Genomic DNA, 20378 nt, shown 5'->3' on the forward strand with positions numbered 1-20378 from the left:
GGATTGTCTGGTCCAGACTCTATTGTGTACAGAGCGCCGTCATATAGCTGGAATATTGCTGATGCGGCGTTAAACAACAAACAATCAAACAAACAAACATCATATTTTACTAGACACATTAAATATCCTATACTTCAATGGCCAAAAGAACAAACGTCAATGCAGAGGAAGCCATCGCGTTATACTCAGAGGCTGGAGAACCTATAGTTACATGTGACCTTTATGCGTCACAATCGAATTCACTTTTTGACACACCAGTGGTATAGGTACCTGCTATGTGTAGAAACCTCCACAGACGCTTCAAAAAGAACAATTATGGCTTACTTTTTTAGGAATAAACTTTATGAGCGCTCGACGATTAAATAAATTGAGTAAACAATTGAGTCTACTGGACAAGACAAACTAGTGATTGAAATCTCAAGTTGACATGCAATCAACCAAGTCACTGAGACCATCCGGCCTATTTATTCGCCTCAAGGATATGTTGCTGGGGACCTATATTCTTACCCGGGATCCCCACGGGTTCGCAATATTTCAGAAATGGTTCCTACTATGAGAGTGTTAACTTGGGTTTTCAGTGTGACGAGCGACTATGGATCGCAAGGCCACGACAAGCTGCACTACAATAATGGATATCTCTGGATCCCCAATGATCGACTGATCTTCATCGGATGGCTATTTTAAGTGAGTGAGTGAGTTGGGTTTAACGCCGCTTTAAACAGTATTCCAGTTATATTGCGACGTGTCAGTTAATGTGGGAGGAAAGCCAGAAGCGATGCAGGTCTCAGACGTTTACCACTTCGGTGAAACCCACGAGCACGGGTATGGTGCTGACAATCGTAGAAACATAACTGGGGCGAATCGGGATTCGAACCCACAATCATGGGTTTCTGGCGTGCCCAAGGGACGCAACTCTGCCTAGCGAATCGCGGCGCCTCAGACGACTGGGCCCCCCGTGCCCCCCGGTGATCAGTACCATGATCCAGGTCGTCGACGTACGACGCCACGCGGTCAACCAAGCCACGATGCATGACCACCCGATTGAGTACCAGGGATCCAGTAATGAAGGTGTGACAACTCTCTGTAAAGGATATAGCAGGGTATAGACATACTACGCTGGATATGGTGGCATTACTTACCAGTGTCTGTGATGAAGATGGCCGGGACGCTATGGTTCCAGAAGGAAAGGTGGTCACTTCTCATAAGGTCCCAATAGGTGGTGATGTCGTCGGGAGTAACAGAGGATCCAGTTATATTGGAGATGTACACGTTCTCCATGCCAAACTCCGGCTGACCCAGAGCTGTGTAGGACTGAATGAAAGAGTTGAGAACACCCGAGTCAAAAGGACGTCCGATGACTGTCAGGAAGTCTCCTTTGTTGTTGTTTGAGGTGAGACTACTCGCAAGGGTGGGAAACAGCTGCAACAAATTCATGAGTGAATAAACTTATTATTTTCACAGCAGTCAGCAAAACTTATATCACGATGGCCTTTCAATAATTGTAGAGTGGACAAGGCAAACCCATAAAAAATACATGCGCAACCATCCAGGTGCCAATGTGACAACATGGAATCAACCAAGTTATCGAGCAGTCCACTCCTTCCAATTAATTGTCTTTTAAGGTAAGCATCAGATAAAGAGTGGGAAAGGATGCAGCTCAATAAATCGCCTACCACAAGCCATAGATTGGTTACATATAATGTGATGGGTCCCCAAGTTGGTTTGGAACCAACCATGTTTTATTGGTTTTTGTTTGAGGCATAATATTTATTTATTCAGCGCCTCAAGACATATTTATTTTTCTGTGAAAGGAGATTGCAACATTTTTATCTCCCTTATCCAGCCAGTGTAAGTAAGGAATATTTCTTCGTAAAAACCTGATGTTATTTCAAGCCTTTTCAGGAACAGATTCTTTTTTTAAAAGTCCCTCTTAGTCTGATTGTACAAACTTTGTATTGATTTTACAAACTTGTCCTATAAAGAAGATTAAATATCAGTTTCTGAAGTTTTAACGTTTGTTGAACTAAAATGGTACCACATCATATCCAGCAGGTAGACTCTGTGATTCCTGGATGTCGTTGAAGTTTAATATGTTGTCCATGACAATGACACCGGTGGTCGTTGGTGGTGTTGACCAGAATGAATACACCCATTCATTCATAAAACTCCTACTTCCACAGCCAAGACTCGTACAGGCGTTATCTGGGGATGGAAACATGCACACTGAAATTGTCTCGCGCTTGACACAACAGGTTGCCTTACCTCAGAACAAATATGTTTAAATATGAGTTAGTGTGTGAATTGTGTTTAACGCCACTTTCAACAGTATTTCAGTTATATCATCAGCGGCATGATAGGGGAAGGCCTGAGGTGATATAGGTTCGTGTCCCAATTTGATGAAGCTAACGAACCTTTGTAGAATCAGTTGTGAAGAATCATAATCAGAGCGAATCTGGCATTCGAACACACGATCATATGACGCAGTCACGACTCAGGGGGCACAACTCTGCACAACGAATTTCTGCGTCTTTAAGGGCAGACTTACCCGTGTTTGTGTGGCGCCCAAACAAGACCATCCAGAAATGTAATAGGCGAGTAATTATAATAATATTCCGATCAAGTGATAAAGTGGCTACTGGCATAACGACGTAGGGAACTTGGTCATTATTACCAATGGTGAGGTGGGGTGAAAGGAGGTTTAACGTAACACCGCGTACGAGATTATTGCACGTACACAGCGACGTCCGTATGCGTGGACACCCCGTTCAGACACAACAACCTTTAACGTCTTTAGAAATGACGCGATCATGGGAAAGACCGACCAATACCCTCCGGCAGAGGTATTAATGGCTAGATGTACCATTGTTGTTCTTATTCTGGTTGAATTCATGTCAGGTCCTAGTTTGTTGGGGAGAAACATTGCTTTACAAATATATTCAAACCTTCCCCAGGCTCCAAGAAGTCGAATGCAACAAACACCACGGTGTAGTCTCGAGTAAACTTGGCGAGATGTTTGGCCGCCTGCAACATGGCCACGACCCCGGCTCCGTTTGCATTGACGCCTGAAGGAAAGATTAATATAGAAGGATACTGTCTGACAAATCACAGCGTTAGTATCGGATACTGACAGCGACAAAAATACTCTACCATTTGTTAAGAGGCGAAACCAAAATAAAGTATAATGTAACATTAGGTATATATATAGTGTCAGTTAAGTATAATATCACTGTTTAATATACACACCAGGGTGATATCCCGTTGTAACCGTCCAGCGCCTCATAAGCAGCTGGGCGGTCGGGTAGCCTAGTGGTTAGAGCGTTCGCTCGTAACGCCAAAGACCCGGGTTCGATTTCCAAAATGGGTACAATGTGTGAAGCCCATTTCTGGTGTCCCCCGCCGTGATATTGCTGGAATATTGCTAAAAGCGGCGTAAAACAATACTCACTCACTCACCTACTTACTCACTCATAAGCAGCGTGGATTGTCCCCCGCCGTGATATTGCTGGAATATTGCTAAAAGCGGCGTAAAACCATACTCACTCACTCATAAGCAGCTTGGATTGTATACTCCGCAGGGAGCTGATAATGAAGTTCGAGTGGTCCCTTGCTTGTCGGAGGATCAGACTGTGGGTCAGTCAAAGGATCAGACTGGGGGTCAGTCAATGGATCAGACTGGGGGTCAGTCAATGGATCAGACTGGGGGTCAGTCAATGGATCAGACTGTCAGTCAGTCAATGGATCAGACTGTCAATCAGTCAATGGATCAGGCTGTCAATCAGTCAATGGATCAGATTGTCAGTCAGTCAATGGATCAGGCTGTCAATCAGTCAATGGATCATACTGTCAATCAGTCAATGGATCAGACTGTCAGTCAGTCAATGGATCAGATTGTCAGTCAGTCAGTGGATCAAACTGTCAATCAGTCAATGGATCATACTGTCAATCAGTCAATGGATCATACTGTCAGTCAGTCAATGGATCAGATTGTCAGTCAGTCAATGGATCAGATTGTCAGTCAGTCAATGGATCAGATTGTCAGTCTCGGTGACTTGGTTTGTCTGGTCCAGACTAGATAGCCTTCACGAAGCTGGGATATTTCTAAATGCGGCGTTAAACAACACATGAACACATACTTGCTGACATATCCCAGTTCGGCAACACAAACACACCTGGAGTTCCTGCTGCAGTGTCGTAATGTGCGGTTACTCCAACTACTCGGTCACTGGCTGTTTTGAAATACTTTCCTTTTGAAACGCCTATTACGTTGTTGCCTGTCACCTGAAATAGAGAAACTAGATTATCAGTTAAAGAAATAAAATAGGAACAAATGCAACAACAGAAATAACTGTAAACGTCCCTGCTGTAAGCTGCTGGATATGAAGAACTTGATGCTCTGTAGTACTGAAGTAAGAGTGGGATACTGGAGGCAGAGTGGAATACTGGAGGGAGAGTGGAATACTGGAGGCAGAGTGGATTACTGAAGGCAAAGTGGAATACTAGAAGCAGAGTGGTATGCGGAAATCAGAGTGGAATACTTGAGGCAGAGTGGAATACTGGAAGCAGAGTTTAATACAATTGACTGAGTGGAATACTGGAGGCAGAGTGGAATACTGGAGGCAAAGAGGAATACTGGGGACTGAGTGGAATACTGGAGGCAAAGAGGAATACTGGAGACTGAGTGGAATACTGGAGGCAGAGTGGAATACTAGGGACTGAGTGGAATACTGGAGGCAAAGGGGAATACTGGGGACGGAGTGGGATACTGGAGGCAGAGTGGAATACTGGAGGCAGAGAGGAATACTGGAGGCTGAGTGAGATACTGGAGGCAGAGTGGAATACTGGAGGCAGAGAGGAATACTGGAGGCAAAGAGGAATACTGGAGACTGAGTGGAATACTGGAGGCAGAGTGGAATAATAGGGACTGAGCGGAATACTGGAGGCAGAGTGGGATACTGGAGGCAGGGCGGAATACTGGAGGCAGAGAGGAATACTGGAGGCAGAGTGGAATACTGGAGGCTGAGTGAGATACTGTGACAGAGTGGAATACTGGAGGCAGAGAGGAATACTGGAGGCAGAGTGGAATACTGGAGGCAGAGAGGAATACTGGAGGCTGAGTGAGATACTGGAGGCAGAGTGGAATACTGGAGGCAGAGAGGAATACTGGAGGCAAAGAGGAATACTGGAGATTGAGTGGGATACTGGAGGCAGAGTGGAATACTGGAGGCAGAGTGGAATACTAGGGACTGAGTGGGATACTGGAGGCAGAGTGGAATACTGGAGGCAGAGAGGAATACTGGAGGCAGAGTGGAATACTGGAGGCTGAGTGAGATACTGGAGGCAGAGTGGAATACTGGAGGCAGAGAGGAATACTGGAGGCAGACAGGAATACTGGAGGCAGAGTGGAATACTGGAGGCAGAGTGGAATACTGGAGGCAGAGTGGAATACTAGGGACTGAGTGGAATACTGGAGGCTGAGTGGGATACTGGAGGCAGAGAGGAATACTGGAGGCAGAGTGGAATACTGGAGGCAAAGAGGAATACTCGGGACTGAGTGGGATACTAGAGGCAGAGAGGAAGAGTGGAATACTGAAGGCAGAGTGGGATACTGGAGGCAGAGTGGAATACTGGAGGCAGGGCGGAATACTGGAGGCAGAGTGGGATACTGGAGGCAGGGCGGAATACTGGAGGCAGAGAGGAATACTGGAGGCAGAGTGGAATACTGGAGGCTGAGTGAGATACTGTGACAGAGTGGAATACTGGAGGCAGAGAGGAATACTGGAGGCAGAGAGGAATACTGGAGGCAGAGAGGAATACTGGAGGCAGAGTGGAATACTGGAGGCAGAGTGGAATACTAGGGACTGAGTGGAATACTGGAGGCTGAGTGGGATACTGGAGGCAGAGTGGAATACTGGATGCAGAGAGGAATACTGGAGGCAGAGAGGAATACTGGAGGCAGAGTGGAATACTGGAGGCAAAGAGGAATACTGGGGACTGAGTGGGATACTAGAGGCAGAGAGGAAGAGTGGAATACTGAAGGCAGAGTGGGATACTGGAGGCAGAGTGGAATACTGGAGGCAGGGCGGAATACTGGAGGCAGGGCGGAATACTGGAGGCAGAGTGGAATACTGAAGGCAGAGTGGGATACTGGAGGCAGAGTGGGAAACTGAATGAAAGGGGATACTAACAGAACAGTTTATTAGTTAAACTTGGAATACTGAAGTTATGGTGGAATACTCAAGGAAGAGCGGTTTACTGAATGAATAACGGAATACTGAAGGCACAGTGGAATACCGAAGGACGAGGGCAATACGGCAAAAAGTGGAATACTGAAGAAAGTTTATATTGAAGGATCACTGTATTAAAACATGTTTACTTGCTACTCTGCTTGGTGCGAGGATAAGATATGGGCTGGTGGCCTCGAGGTCAGCGTTTTTGTCTGAGAAATATGCGAGATGGTACCTCAGGGTTCTACTACTCTAAATCAGAATCAGTTGTGCCCAAGCCGTTTTCGTAGAGCCTTCAGTGCAGATTCAAGATATCTGGCAGCTGGGATTGGATGATATTGTGAAAGATTTTTATGATTTTTTAAATGTACACCCATCCAGTAATTAAAACTGACCATGTTTTTCAAAATTTGATGATGTCTTTTTTAACAAGGTTACTTATGCAGAATGTGAGCACAGATATTTTCAAGTAGGTGACATTTGGTGCGAAACTGCTTTGGTGTGTTCCGCTTCCTGCACCCGGAAAAGGAACTGGCTAAGCTTGACAAAATTACATTGCGGCTTACAATATGCAGGCTAATGCTGGGTAATGTCAAACGTTGATGACGTTACCGTCGAGACATCTGTGGCAAAAGTATGTGTGTGGGTCTCCAAGCCGTAGTCACCGAACTCCTTCAAGATGAAATTCTTTGCCGCCTCTTTGTAGGTCGAGCCTGTGCCGTGGTTCCGTGACTGGGAGAAGTAGTCCTGAATGGTGGTCTTCATCCAGACAGTGTCTACATCAGATGTGCCAAGGACAGACCCTATGGAGGAAATATGGCACACATTACAGGTCACGCACAACACGTTTGGGGATATGATGTTCCTGTACACAGGGGTTGAATTGATTTCCGGGTAAACCTTCAAGAGATAAACCTTACGTGTTTTGAGAATTAGGGGTGTTAATGAGTATTCGATGTCCGGACATTTCATTTGGAACCGACGGCGTTATCGTTATTGGAACTACAAAAGTTATCAGCACATCACCGTATCTATCTCTGTGTCTATTTCAACCATGACGTCATTCTGGAATGCTATGAACAGTATTCCAGTTATATCACGACGTGTCAGCTGAATGTGAGAGGAAAGCTCGAAGTGATGCAGGTCTCAGACGTTTACCAATCCGGTGAAACCCACGGGTATGGTGCTGACAAACCTAGAAACAAAATCGGGTCGAACCGGGATTCGAACCCACAATCATAGGTTTCTGGCGTGCCCAAAGGACGCAACTCTGCACAGCGAATTGCGGCGTCTTAGACGACTGGGCCACCCGTGACCCCTCTGAGAAATAGTGTCACTGACTGATGTAAATATTCTACCTAGAATATTAGATACCATCCCCTCATCGTGACAACTAAGACAAAACACCGAAGTGATGCAGGTCTACCTAGAATATTAGATACCATCCCCTCATCGTGACATCGTGTGTGTGTGTGTGTGTGTGTGTGTGTGTGTGTGTGTGTGCGTGCGTGCGTGCGTGCGTGTGTGTGTGTGTGTGGGTGGGTGGGTGGGTGGGTGTGTGTGTGTACTAAAACATAAAAATTGTCCAAAGTAAATGCTTGAAAAAAATAATTATGCTTCACACAGTTGCAAAAAGACATCATCTGCTGCAAAAAAATCATTGTCGCAAGATGTTTTTTGACGAAGAACATTTAGGCCCATAGTTATAATTAAAAAGATTATGTTTGTGTTGCAGCTGTAACTGAAAAAGATAAATAGAGTCTGCATTCAAAATCCCTCAGCCAGAATGTATAAAGATCGGCCCCCTAAGAGAATGAGTGTAGTATTCCCTATATTCGACATTGTGGGTACATTTAGGTGAATATGTCACTCGAGTGTGAGTTTTAAAGTGTTGTCCTTCAGTGTGTCCGACCACGCGTTGGTTAAAGTAGACCTCGTCTCCCTATACTCTCAACAGTCACACAGGTGTTCGGTCCGACTTGGCCCGGGCTGTCAAAATCAACTTTAAACTGACATATGTATCATCAAATGGATTCACATCTATAAACTAGTATAATATCTACCTAAATACCACTTTATAGTGTCTCAGATCACTGTACTTACGCATTTTTACTGTATTTTCTTTAGAAAATCTCTGTCGGAAGTGTTCGGTCCGACTTGGCCCGGGCTGTCAAAATCAACTTAAACCTCACAGATCTATCTTTAAATGTGTTAACACCTCGAGACTAGTGTTATATCTACCTAAATACCACTTTATAATGTCACGGCACATCGTATTTAAAGAAAACAAGGTGTTTAAAGTGAAGCATTTTTACTGTATTTTCTTTAGAAAATCTGTCAGAAGTGTTCGGTCCGACTTCGCACGGGGTGTCAAAATCAACTTAAACCTCACAAATCTATCTTTAAATGTGTTTACATCTATAGATTAGTGTTATATCTACCTATATAGCACTTTATAAAGTCACGGTACATCGCATTTAAAGAAAACAAGGTGCTCAAAGTGAAGCATTTTTATTGTATTTTCTTAAGAAAATCTATGTCAGAAGTGTTCGGTACGACTTGGCACCTATAGACTGGTGTTATATCTACCTAAATACCACATTAAAGTGTCTCAGAACACTGTACATAAAGAAAACAAGGGGCTCAAAGTGAAGCCCTTTTCCCTTTACATTCTCAACATAGTCTCTATCAGAAGTGTTTGGCTTGTGTTGGGTCCGACTTGGCCCGGGCGGTCAAAATCAACTTTAAACACACAGATGTATCTTCAAATGTGTTTACATCTATAGATTAGTGTTATATCTACCTATATACTACTTTATAATGTCACGGTACATCGTATTTAAAGAAAACAAGGGGCTCAAAGTGAAGCATTTTCACTGTATTTTCTTAAGAAAATCTATGTCAGAAGTGTTCGGTACGACTTGGCCCGGGCTCTCAAAATCAACTTAAACCTCACAGATGTATCATCAAATGGATTCACATCTTTAGATTAGTATTATATCTACCTAAATACCACTTTATAGTGTCTCAGATCGCTGTAATTAAAGAAAACAAGGTGCTCAAAGTGAAGCCCTTTTCCCTTTACATTCTCAACATAGTCTCTATCAGAAGTGTTTGTCTTGTGTTGGGTCCGACTTGGCCCGGGCGGTCAAAATCAACTTAAACCACACAGATGTATCATCAAATGGATTCACATCTTTAGATTATTATTATATCTACCTAAATACCACATTATAGTGTCTCAGATTGCTGTACTTAAAGAAAACAAGGGGCTCAAAGTGAAGCCCTTTTCCCTCTACATTCTCAACATAGTCTCTTTTTATAGGTGTTTGTCTTGTGTTGGGTTCGACTTGGCCCGGGCTGTCAAAATCAACTTAAACCTCACAGATTTATCATCAAATGGATTCATATGTTTAGATTAGTATTATATCTACCTAAATACCACTTTATTATGTCACGGTACATCGTATTTAAAGAAAACAAGGTGCCCAAAGTGAAGCATTTTTACTGTATTTTTTTAAGAAATTCTATGTCAGAAGTGTTCGCGTATTTTTGTGCTTAAGTCACTTGGACATTGTTTATCTTCATAAACTGTTCATAAGAAACATGTCAGACAGCTTTGACATCATTGATGACTTAGTCTTATGAGGTGTGGCTATAAATGCTCATGTGTGTCAGGTTGCCCTTACCTCGTCGTCACATCTGTACACAAAGCAAGTTCATAGTCTAAACTAGGCTACATTTGCATTTCTTTGGCCGTTTACAGATGCCTCGACAACATTTTTCACACAGGAATGAGGTCAACCTTGGCTCTCAACTAGTACAGGTAAACATGTCTATTAATGCTCATGTGTGTCAGGTTGCCCCAACCTCGCCGTCACATCTGTACACAAAACAAGTGCATTGTCTAAACTAGGCTACATATGCATTTGTTCAGCCGTTTCAATAATGCAGTGCGTTGTCACAGCATGCTGCGTAGGTCTGTACAGCACAATGTATTTTATTAGTAATTGGTCGATCCTTCATAAATCATATTTTTGCCATTCATTTCACATATGCCTCGGTAGAATTGAGGTAGGGTAAGGACTTCTGGTCAGATAACAAGGTATTAAGATATCCAGAAACTCGTTTATCCGGACAACATTTTAGAAAAAGCAATTGTCCGGATAAGCGAGGTTCGACTGTATAGCGCGTGATACATGACAAAACAGATGTGTTAGGACCTGATTCGCACTTGCTGAAGGGATACCAATGGACCCTGATCATAATACATTGGTTGCTTATTATTATTATTATTATTATTAAACATAGTGTATTGTCCAAAAAGACAAAGGGATTGGGCACAAGTGCAGCACCACCTTCTCCCTATATACAGTTATACATAATATTGCATAATGAAAATTTTACAATTTACAGTTGAAGCATCACATTGTGGAAACATAGTGCGCAATATAAATTTATATACAGTGCTCATATGAAGGATATGTACAATCTGCTGGAAAGTGAAGACAGTGTGCATCTCATACATATGCTAATATTATACATGTTAGAGTTGTATATAGATTTAACAATATTAATGATTAACAGTTTGGAAACAATAATATGCTAGCTACTGAATCTGTTAGTCGTTTCTATAAATTTGTGTTCAGACAAGAATATTTTTGTATTCAGGAAAACATCTAAGTTTGGATCACAAAAAAAATACTATTTAGAGTTTTTTGTCCTCCAAGATTATCGATAGCTGTCAGTAATGTCTCCATAATATTATCATACAAGGAGCTCCGCATTTACAGGAAATAGTATCAGATAATTAACACGAAACAGGTTGGAATTTAGTGTGCTACAATCGTGTCTCAATCTAGTGTGCAATATGTTTGTAGATCTCTCACCGCAATTATAGTGCATAGGTGGTGATGTAGGCTGCTCAGATGCGACAGCTTTAAAATAAGATATTGACGGACTATCCCTGATTCCTGATGATAGATTATTCCATTGGCCTAATGTGTCTATAATATAAGACCTTTTAAACGTAGATGTCCGTGCAAATGGAACTACAAAATCATGGCGGTTTCTGAGATTATAACTGACCTTCTGTGACATAGCTGGTGGTATAAGATCAGTTACATATGAAGGACATGGCTTATTTATTATTTTATACATAGTTACAAGTTTGTTGACGTTTCTTCTATACGCTTAGATATATGTATCCACGTCACACACACCTAGAACAAGTACACTTATTTGAATATTACTAATATTACATGAATGTTACTGAGCAGTCGGTTAGAGTTTATATCTTTGCGCTTAATCAGCAACATTAAGCCTTTCACGTATATTACAACTTTGTAAGTTAACTTTCCTTTCCAGAAATACCATAGCATGGTGACAGAGATGAACTTCTACCCCAAGAGATGTGTCATTGACTAAAATCTGCTTGTTAATTTGATTTCAAGTGATAGCCTTCACCTGGATGGAATTTATATTTGTATTATTTCAATTTTTCTTTTCATATATATCCCTCTGAATTTTGGGTTTTGAAATAGCATGTCGCAGAAATAACTCCTGTTGGACCCTTAGGCTTGCAAGAATACTCTAATCATTGGCCTAAACATGCCCAATTTGTGCTTCTTGCTTTGTCAGACCAAACCCATACTGTTGAATTTCTCAAAAGCTTTAAAAGGGTTAAAGCTATTTTTGGAAGTATAAATGGGTTAATTGGTGACTACCACAGAAGTAGCAAATGGAGTTATGTCCGATGAAATTCTCTGTTTTGACTTGTGCTAATCGTTTCCGTGTTTTTCGGGTTTAACAACTAACTTCCCTTTGCGTGTGTTTGTTCCACCGGTGGTGCAGGATACGCTCACCTCTATGCAAACACTTGTTATCCTCACTGTTTGATAGTAGTTTATACACGTAAGTATGTATAAGTTGTATGTCATCTTAATATATCACTTGTGTTATCCCTCTTTTTGGGGTGTACTACAAACATAAATCAAAGTTTCTTTTGAGCTATCATGAATATCATAAAATACTTAGCAAGTCTATGCTTATCATTCCCTCTACTCCTACCAAAGGCTCTAATTGTGGCTAATTGTTACATATTCTTCACGAATACTGTAAATCATGAAACGTGTAACCAAATTAATGCGAGTTTAGACCGCTGGCTAGACTAACATCTAGTTTCTGAAAAGAACATATTTTACAAAAATAAAAACAATTGTTTGATTATATTGATAAAATATATAACTGCAGTAATCTAGTCTTGCCAAATATGATTGACTTGCATCAGCTGTATTGGATATATTTGTTTCAGGAACTGTATGACAGGCCTAAAATGCGTCACGAAAGTAATGCGATTAACTTTGCTTTTGACCTGTAAAAGCTAACCAGCAAACGAAAACACGGCGTTGTTTACAATGAACGCATGTCTAAACAAACATCCTTTTTTATATACTTAAGTAGAAGTATCACTATGGACAGTGCATACAACTGTTTGGCAAACAATATCAGAATCAACATACCATGACATAACAGAAACATATATATTAAATTGCATATATTCATATTTGCCGCTATTCACGATAAATTTATTTTACCGTCACTGTTTAAAACTACTCTGAACTACGTGTATGTATAGATCATCTTATTTGTAAACAGTAGGCGGACGTATTATATATCTAACAGTTACAAAAGTCTGCTGAAATCTTCTATTTCTTTATTATGTAAAATGCTGTCAACATGAATAAATGCCAATTATTTCATAACACTCCAAATATAGTTGTCATAATGAACATAGTTTTAAAGTATATTTGTCACATGCAATAATACTGTCCGGTATTATTAGTAATATTTTCAATATCAACCACATATTGTGAGTATCCAGTAAAAAGGAACTGAGTAAAGCAGTGGTAAACTCTATCCATATATACAAAATTGTATATTTTTTAATATACCATATATACAAAATTGTATATTTTTGGATGTACCATATATACAAATTGCATATTTTGTATATATTGGAATTTTCCCTTGTGATACTTTCACTGGCCACTGACAAAGATTAGCAGTATTAGAATAAGAAACTAAATTAAATCCAGTATGATGTGATGATGTGTAAGCATACAGAAAACTAAGAGAGCCCAACTTACTTCAGTTTCTGTACCGTACTTACGCTTACCTCCTTTTGCATTCTGCGTATCATTCAACCTGTCGGATCGACTTGTCCCGGGTGGTTAATAATCTTAAACATCACGACTGTAAAACAAAGTTGCTTACTTACTTACTTACTTTGGAGATTTAACGTGCGCTTTCCGACTGATGCGTATTTCGCACACGGGCCCGGCCAGGCCATTTTATGTGTTTCCGAAAGGTGCGAAAGTGGTGTGTGCAACCCAAGAGGGGGCTCTAGGGGTTGCTTATATACTTACTTACTTACTTTGGAGATTTAACGTGCGCTTTCCGACTGATGCGTATTTCGCACACGGTGCTTATATAAAAAAAAGTTGCTAGATATATAGAGAACTTTAATTTATGGCGTCTTTTAACCATCACGACAATAATACTGAGTGGTCCAAGTCAGGTTCAGGAGAAGTGTGTTTTCACAGAACGAGCTGCTCGGAGATGCAGCACGTATTCTCGCGGTATGGCAGAATACAACGGTCTCAGATAATCCTGTTTTCCTAAACACACTCATAGATAATAGAAGCATTAAGCAGGGTTGAGGGAGAGGTTTATCCTGAAATGCAAAGTGTCTCACCTTACCTTCTCCAAGTGTTACCCTGTGAGTATGATCCTTGAAAAAAATCCCACGACGGATTAGGTAAAAGCAAGGGTTTTTCCGACCAGACACATACCATGAAAAAAGGGCTTCACTTTAAAGAGTATAGTTCACTCCAACACATTTGGTGAAATTTTCTTGAGAAGATACAGTGAAAGTGCTCGACTTTAACAGACCAGTTTTCTTTGAGTTATCGTACGACTTTATTAAGTGTTATATAGGTAGATATAATACTAGTCATGTTGAGAATGTAGAGGAAAAAGGGCTTCACTTTGAACTCATGGTTTTCTTTAAATGCGATAAACTGCGACATTACAAAGTGGTACGTAGGTAGATATAACACTAATCTTTAGATGTAAACACATTTGAAGATAGATCTGTGTGTTTAAAGTTGATTTTGAGAGCCCGGGCCAAGTCGGACCGAACACTTCTGACATAGATTTTCTTAAGAAAATACAGTAAAAATGCTTCACTTTGAGCCCCTTGTTTTCTTTAAAAACGATGTACCGTGACATTATAAAGTGGTATATGGGTAGATATAACACTAATCTATAGATGTAAACACAGTTGAAGATACGTCTGTGTGTTTAAAGTTGATTTTGACAGCCCGGGCCAAGTCGGACCCAACACAAGCCAAACACTTCTGATAGAGACTATGTTGAGAATGTAGAGGGAAAAGGGTTTCACTTTGAGCACCTTGTTTTCTTTAATTACAGCGGTCTGAGACACTATAAAGTGGTATTTAGGTGCATATAATACTAATCTATAGATGTGAATCCATTTGATGATACATCTGTGAGGTTTAAGATGATTTAGATAGCCCGGGCCAAGTCGGACCGAACACTTCTGACATAGATTTTCTTAAGAAAATACAGTAGAAATGCTTCACTTTGAGCCCCTTGTTTTCTTTTAATACGATATATCGTCACATAATAAAGTAGTATATAGGTAGATATAACACTAATCTATAGATGTAAACACATTTGAAGATACGTCTGAGTGTTTAAAGTTGATTTTGACCGCCCGGGCCAAGTCGGACCCAACACAAGCCAAACACTTCTGATAGAGACTATGTTGAGAATGTAGAGGGAAAAGGGCTTCACTTTGAGCCCCTTGTCTTCTTTAAATACGATGTACCGTGACATTATAAAGAAGTAAATAGGTAGATATAACACTAATCTATAGAAGTAAACACATTTGAAGATACGTCTGAGTGTTTAAAGTTGATTTTGACACCCCGGGCCAAGTCGGACCCAACACAAGCCAAACACTTCTGATAGAGACTATGTTGAGAATGTAGAGGGAAAAGGGCTTCACTTTGAGCACCTTGTTTTCTTTAATTACAGCGATCTGAGACACTATAAAGTGGTATTAAGGTGGAGTGAGTGAGTATGGTTTTACGCCGCTTTTAGCAATATTCCAGCAATATCACGGCGGGGGACACCAGAAATGGGCTTCACACATTGTACCCATGTCGGGAATCGATCCCGGGTCTTCGGCGTGACGAGCGAACGCTTTAACCACTAGGCTACCCGACCGCCCCGGTATTTAGGTGGATATAATACTAATCTATAAATGTGAATCCATTTGATGATACATCTGTGAGGTTTAAGATGATTTAGACCGCCCGGGCCAAGTCGGACCGAACACTTCTGACATAGATTTTCTTAAGAAAATACAGTAAAAATACTTCACTTTGAGCCCCTTGTTTTCTTTAAATACGATGTACCGTGACATTATAAAGTGGTATATAGGTAGATATAACACTAATCTATAGATGTAAACACATTTGAAGATACGTCTGTGTGTTTAAAGTTGATTTTGACCGCCCGGGCCAAGTCGGACCCAACACAAGCCAAACACTTCTGATAGAGACTATGTTGAGAATGTAGAGGGAAAAGGGCTTCACTTTGAGCACCTTGTCTTCTTTAAATACGATGTACCGTGACATTATAAATTGGTATAAAGGTAGATATAACACTAATCTATAGATGTAAACACATTGGAAGATACGTCTGTGTGTTTAAAGTTGATTTTGACAGCCTGGGCCAAACCAACACAAGCCAAACACTTCTGATAGAGAGAATGTAGAGGGAAAAGGGCTTCACTTTTGAGCACCGTGGGACACTAAAGTGTTATATAGGTAGATATGATATTATAATTAGTCTATGTAAAGTATGTGTTGTAATTTTAGAAGCGCTTTGACAAATATTAACAGGTGTCGTGTCAGTCCTATTACATTCGCGAATATCCACTTGCAGAAAACATCCTGTGTTGGTTTAACATGAATTAGTAAAGGTTAATTAGGTATGCCAAACACGTTAATTAATGAAAGAATAGTAGTCAAAACACTGTCATTTCGAATTCCTGCCCAGGACATCACACCCCTGCACGCTAAGGTCGGTGAGAAACCTTCTCATCAAAGTAAAGACACAGTCAAGACATTGACTTTTCGGTATGAACTCTCGGTATGTAGCTATAATTATCAGTTTATTACATTGCTGAAGATACATTTGATTCAAACTCAATTAAATGAGCAAAACTATCCGTTTCTGGACATTTGAAATCTGCCTAGATATGCACGTTTCGTTTTATTATTCTCCGTTTTTAGTATTGCCCGCTGGCCCGGCCCGGCCCGACTTTTCTTGGCCCGACTTTTAGGCAATCCCCTTGTGAGAAGCACACGTGAGACGTCCCAATGTGATACCAAATGACGCTAATAGGAAAATCGCACTTTCAGGTGTCGTTAACTGCGACCTTCTCTCAGTTTAATCACCACCCCGAATGTGTGGATGTATCCTCGCGTTGACATAACGCGTGATAAATACTGTCATAAGGTGATGTTATATAGTTCTCGCATGCGTCCCAAGCAACTTATGTGAAAGTTGCAGGGCATAGAAAAGTCATCAAAGTAACGTGACAATAACCTATATCGTGGCACAACACATTAGTATGACTTATGGCTGTAGTGCTTACGCCCCACACGGGATAATCTGCAATGCTGTTTCTCTTGCTTGTTTGGGAAAATACGCGTGCGCATGTAACTTAAAACGAGGAGACCGTTACAGAATCTTGTCCCAAATTTTGTGTATTTCTGTATCGTCACAGGGGAAGATCGTCGGTTCGGCACCCGGTCGCTTCATACCAAAGTACGTTAAAAACCGGCATAAGTCCGGGTTAGTACAAGCAGACACGCACGCACACGCACACACACACACACACACACACACACACACACACACACACACACGACAAAACCCTTTCCATATCGAATACAAATGCAAAGAGTCGACTTTACAATTCCGACTATATCATGAGCATGAGCATGTGTTTATGAATCACTATCAAATCGTAATAATACCAGGTGTTCACGAAAAGGTGGGCGTATCCTCCCCACCGGTGGCACCGCTACAAACACATGCAAAGACATGTCAATAGTTCAACTGAAAAAATACGGGGACATATGGTACAAGCCAAAATAGGGAATTGCATCGGACATAAATTTTGTCAGTGATGCGGCAAATTTTGAAATGTCCTCGACATAACTAATATACTGAACCGCAAAAGAAACGTCATCCAAAGTAACATTGCATGAAAAGTTGTCATTTAAATATCTGGGTAAGGTTTGTCAAAGTTTCTAATATTTTAACATGACTTTGTCCTGAAAAATGGAATTTGATGATAAAAAAAGCAAGGGTCAACACCCGACGTCAGGATCGTCAGATTGTGCGACAGCATCTTCAAGATTGCTTTGTTACTGCTGCGGAAACTGCTCGACACACCATCGACATATTACTGCGGACACCGCGCGTCGACGATTGACGAGCAGACACCTCCATAGTCACAGGCCACACGGAGGACCCATTCTGACACCACGTCATCGCCGGGACCGTCTTCAGTGGGCAACACAGCACCAGCATTGGCGCCACCACCAGTGGAGAAGAGTCCTCTTCTCAGAGGAGATCCGTTACTGTATCTCAACAGCAGATGGCAGAGAGAGAGAGAGTCTGGCGACGCCGTGGGAAACGTTATTCGGATGCTTGTGGGATGGTCCGAGCATCATGGTGTGGGATGGAATTGGTCTTGCACAGAGGGTCGGCCCTGTGGTCTTCCAGAACATCGGTCCAGGGAAAGGCAATGGTGTCACAGCAGCTCAGTACATTGATCAAGTCTTGAGACCACACGCCATACCTCATTTGGCACGTCGCCGCAACCACGAGTTTCAGCATGATAACGCCCGTGCCAACACTGCGAGAGCAACAAGAGACTTCCTCCAGCGGAATGGCATCAGAACCATGCAGTGGCCTGCCCTCAGTCCCGATTTAAATCCAATTGAGCACCTGTGGGACGCGATTCAAAGACGGTTGAATGACGTCCGACCAAGGCCGACAACTGCAGCTGAACTGCGTCAGCCTTTCCGCAGAGTGTGGGCTCAAGAGCCTATGGCCTTCATCAACCGCCTCATCCATTCCATGTATCGACGTTGCACGACAGTCATCAATGCACATGGCGGACATACGAGATACAGACTTGTGATGCCATTTTCTCAGAGACTCGCGTTGTGTTTCACTTTAAGAACAGTTGACACTTTAATTTCCACCTTGATGATGAGTTTTGCCAAGTTTCATCTTTTTAATATGTCTCAAAGTATGTTTACAGTGTTTGGACAAATAAGGTTTCTCATATATCTATCCATGGTGACGTTTCTTTTGCGGTTCGGTATATAAAACTTTTTTAAAGCTTCCACTGAGGCCTTGAATATTGTAACCTTGATCAAACAACTTCTGAGCAAATGCGTCAGACGTCCTTTGAAATCTTGGTAGAAAGAGCATGCTCGATTGTATCTCAAAAGATGTGAAATGTAAACACCAAAGGCTGGAGATGCTGGAATATTGCTCGACATGAAGGGGAAATTGTCTGTTGGAAAGTAGAAGTCACCTCTCTTGTCACAGTCTTGTGGAGAGGGTTTTGTCGCTCTTATGCATAGATCTAAATATGAAACAGATGGGGCGGTCTCATAATCTCCGTTACTTCTCGTTCAGGTGAGTAAAACAGTGGAAGGGAATTGGCTATTTATTTGTTAATGAACGATATCAGATCATCGATGTACCTGAATGTAAGGAGTTAAGCTGCTTGGCCAAATGACCTTGTTTGACTTTGCGAAGTCCTTGCAGGAATTCCGATTCATATGCGTGAAGAAACAGAACCGGAAGAAGGGGTGGGGGGCGCAGTTGGTGCACATGCGGATGCCTACCTCTTGTCTTACTGTCTTACCCCCATTTTTTACGTAGATGTTATCAATGAGGAAGTAAACTTCAGATGGCATTTGTTTTCATTTTTCACAAATTGTCCTGAACCTCTGAATATAGAAAGAATTTTGTACTATAACCTTTCTATGAATTAAACTTTGACTGTAGTTTCCCTGGCCATATTTTTATTTATCAACTAGATGTTTCTTTTCACATCCATTTATTTTAGTGTCATTATGAATCAACGCGAACAACATAAAACCCAGCGTGCGATGAGCGCTACTTGAGTTATAAATGACAGTATTCATGTAATACAAAGATGTGAGTGTACAATACCTTCGTGTATTAAATATAGTCTCCAGGCGGACCCAGATATACGTAGTATGACGCATAGGGGTATTAAAATATAGGATGGAATTTCTATTAAAGCAATTTAATGTGCATATTATTTTTATTAACATCTCCAACATATTAGTGCTGAATTGTTTAATATTCATTTTAAGCATATAGAATTGTGTATAGGTAAGATATTTTCATATTTATGTTTCAAATACTGGACACGTATGAAGAATGTGGAATTCATCACCAATGCCGTTCTTTTTTTCATGAACATAACAGAAAGGATAACTAAATGGTATAATTAAAGTTTCAGCGGGAGGATAGTGGTTTCAAATCAAAGTTATAAAAAATACGAAGCTGTCGATGTTTCAGTGATAAAAGATCATTTTCGAATCCTTTAGCCTTTTATGCGTTCACATGTGGCCGGCCCTTTCGACGGTTCATGTATGGTGGCCCTTCATGGCCGACACAGAGACAGAGTGGCGTGACAAACTCACATTGTTTCTTTAGTCAAATATGTGATTTCCAAGGCAATATGGTACATGTCTAAATTTGACAGAAAAACATTAAATAATTTAGAACAGTCTGCCTTTTATTGTATGTGATTGTCGACCACAGATAGGAACCAAATGTACAATCGATACAAATCAAAATATTCGATAAAAATTAGTACATATTGATACCTACCAACGATGAAAATCACAGACAGTGCGCTCATTTTGTACTCCGCCATCAACGGTTACCTGTTGTCTTGCTCCGTCGCCAACACAAGCAGACTTTATATGTACC

The 20378-nt window shown here is 41.2% G+C and overlaps 1 protein-coding gene across 1 annotated transcript; it reads right to left on the minus strand.

Annotated features, from left to right (window-relative positions):
• Positions 1–1131: 1131 nt before the first annotated feature.
• Positions 1132–20337, minus strand: LOC124126542. The gene is made up of 6 exons (XM_046490005.2): positions 20277–20337; positions 6837–7027; positions 4134–4278; positions 2943–3062; positions 2036–2202; positions 1132–1419 (listed from the first exon to the last, which is right to left on the minus strand). Exons 1-6 carry the CDS (start codon positions 20320–20322, stop codon positions 1132–1134), a joined length of 957 nt encoding a protein of 318 aa, XP_046345961.2. The 5' UTR covers positions 20323–20337.
• Between the last annotated feature and the right edge of the window lie 41 nt (positions 20338–20378).

The sequence above is a fragment of the Haliotis rufescens genome, unplaced genomic scaffold, assembly GCF_023055435.1.
Source record: "Haliotis rufescens isolate VD_foot unplaced genomic scaffold, xgHalRufe1.0.p SCAF_83, whole genome shotgun sequence".
Classification (NCBI taxonomy): domain Eukaryota; kingdom Metazoa; phylum Mollusca; class Gastropoda; order Lepetellida; family Haliotidae; genus Haliotis; species Haliotis rufescens.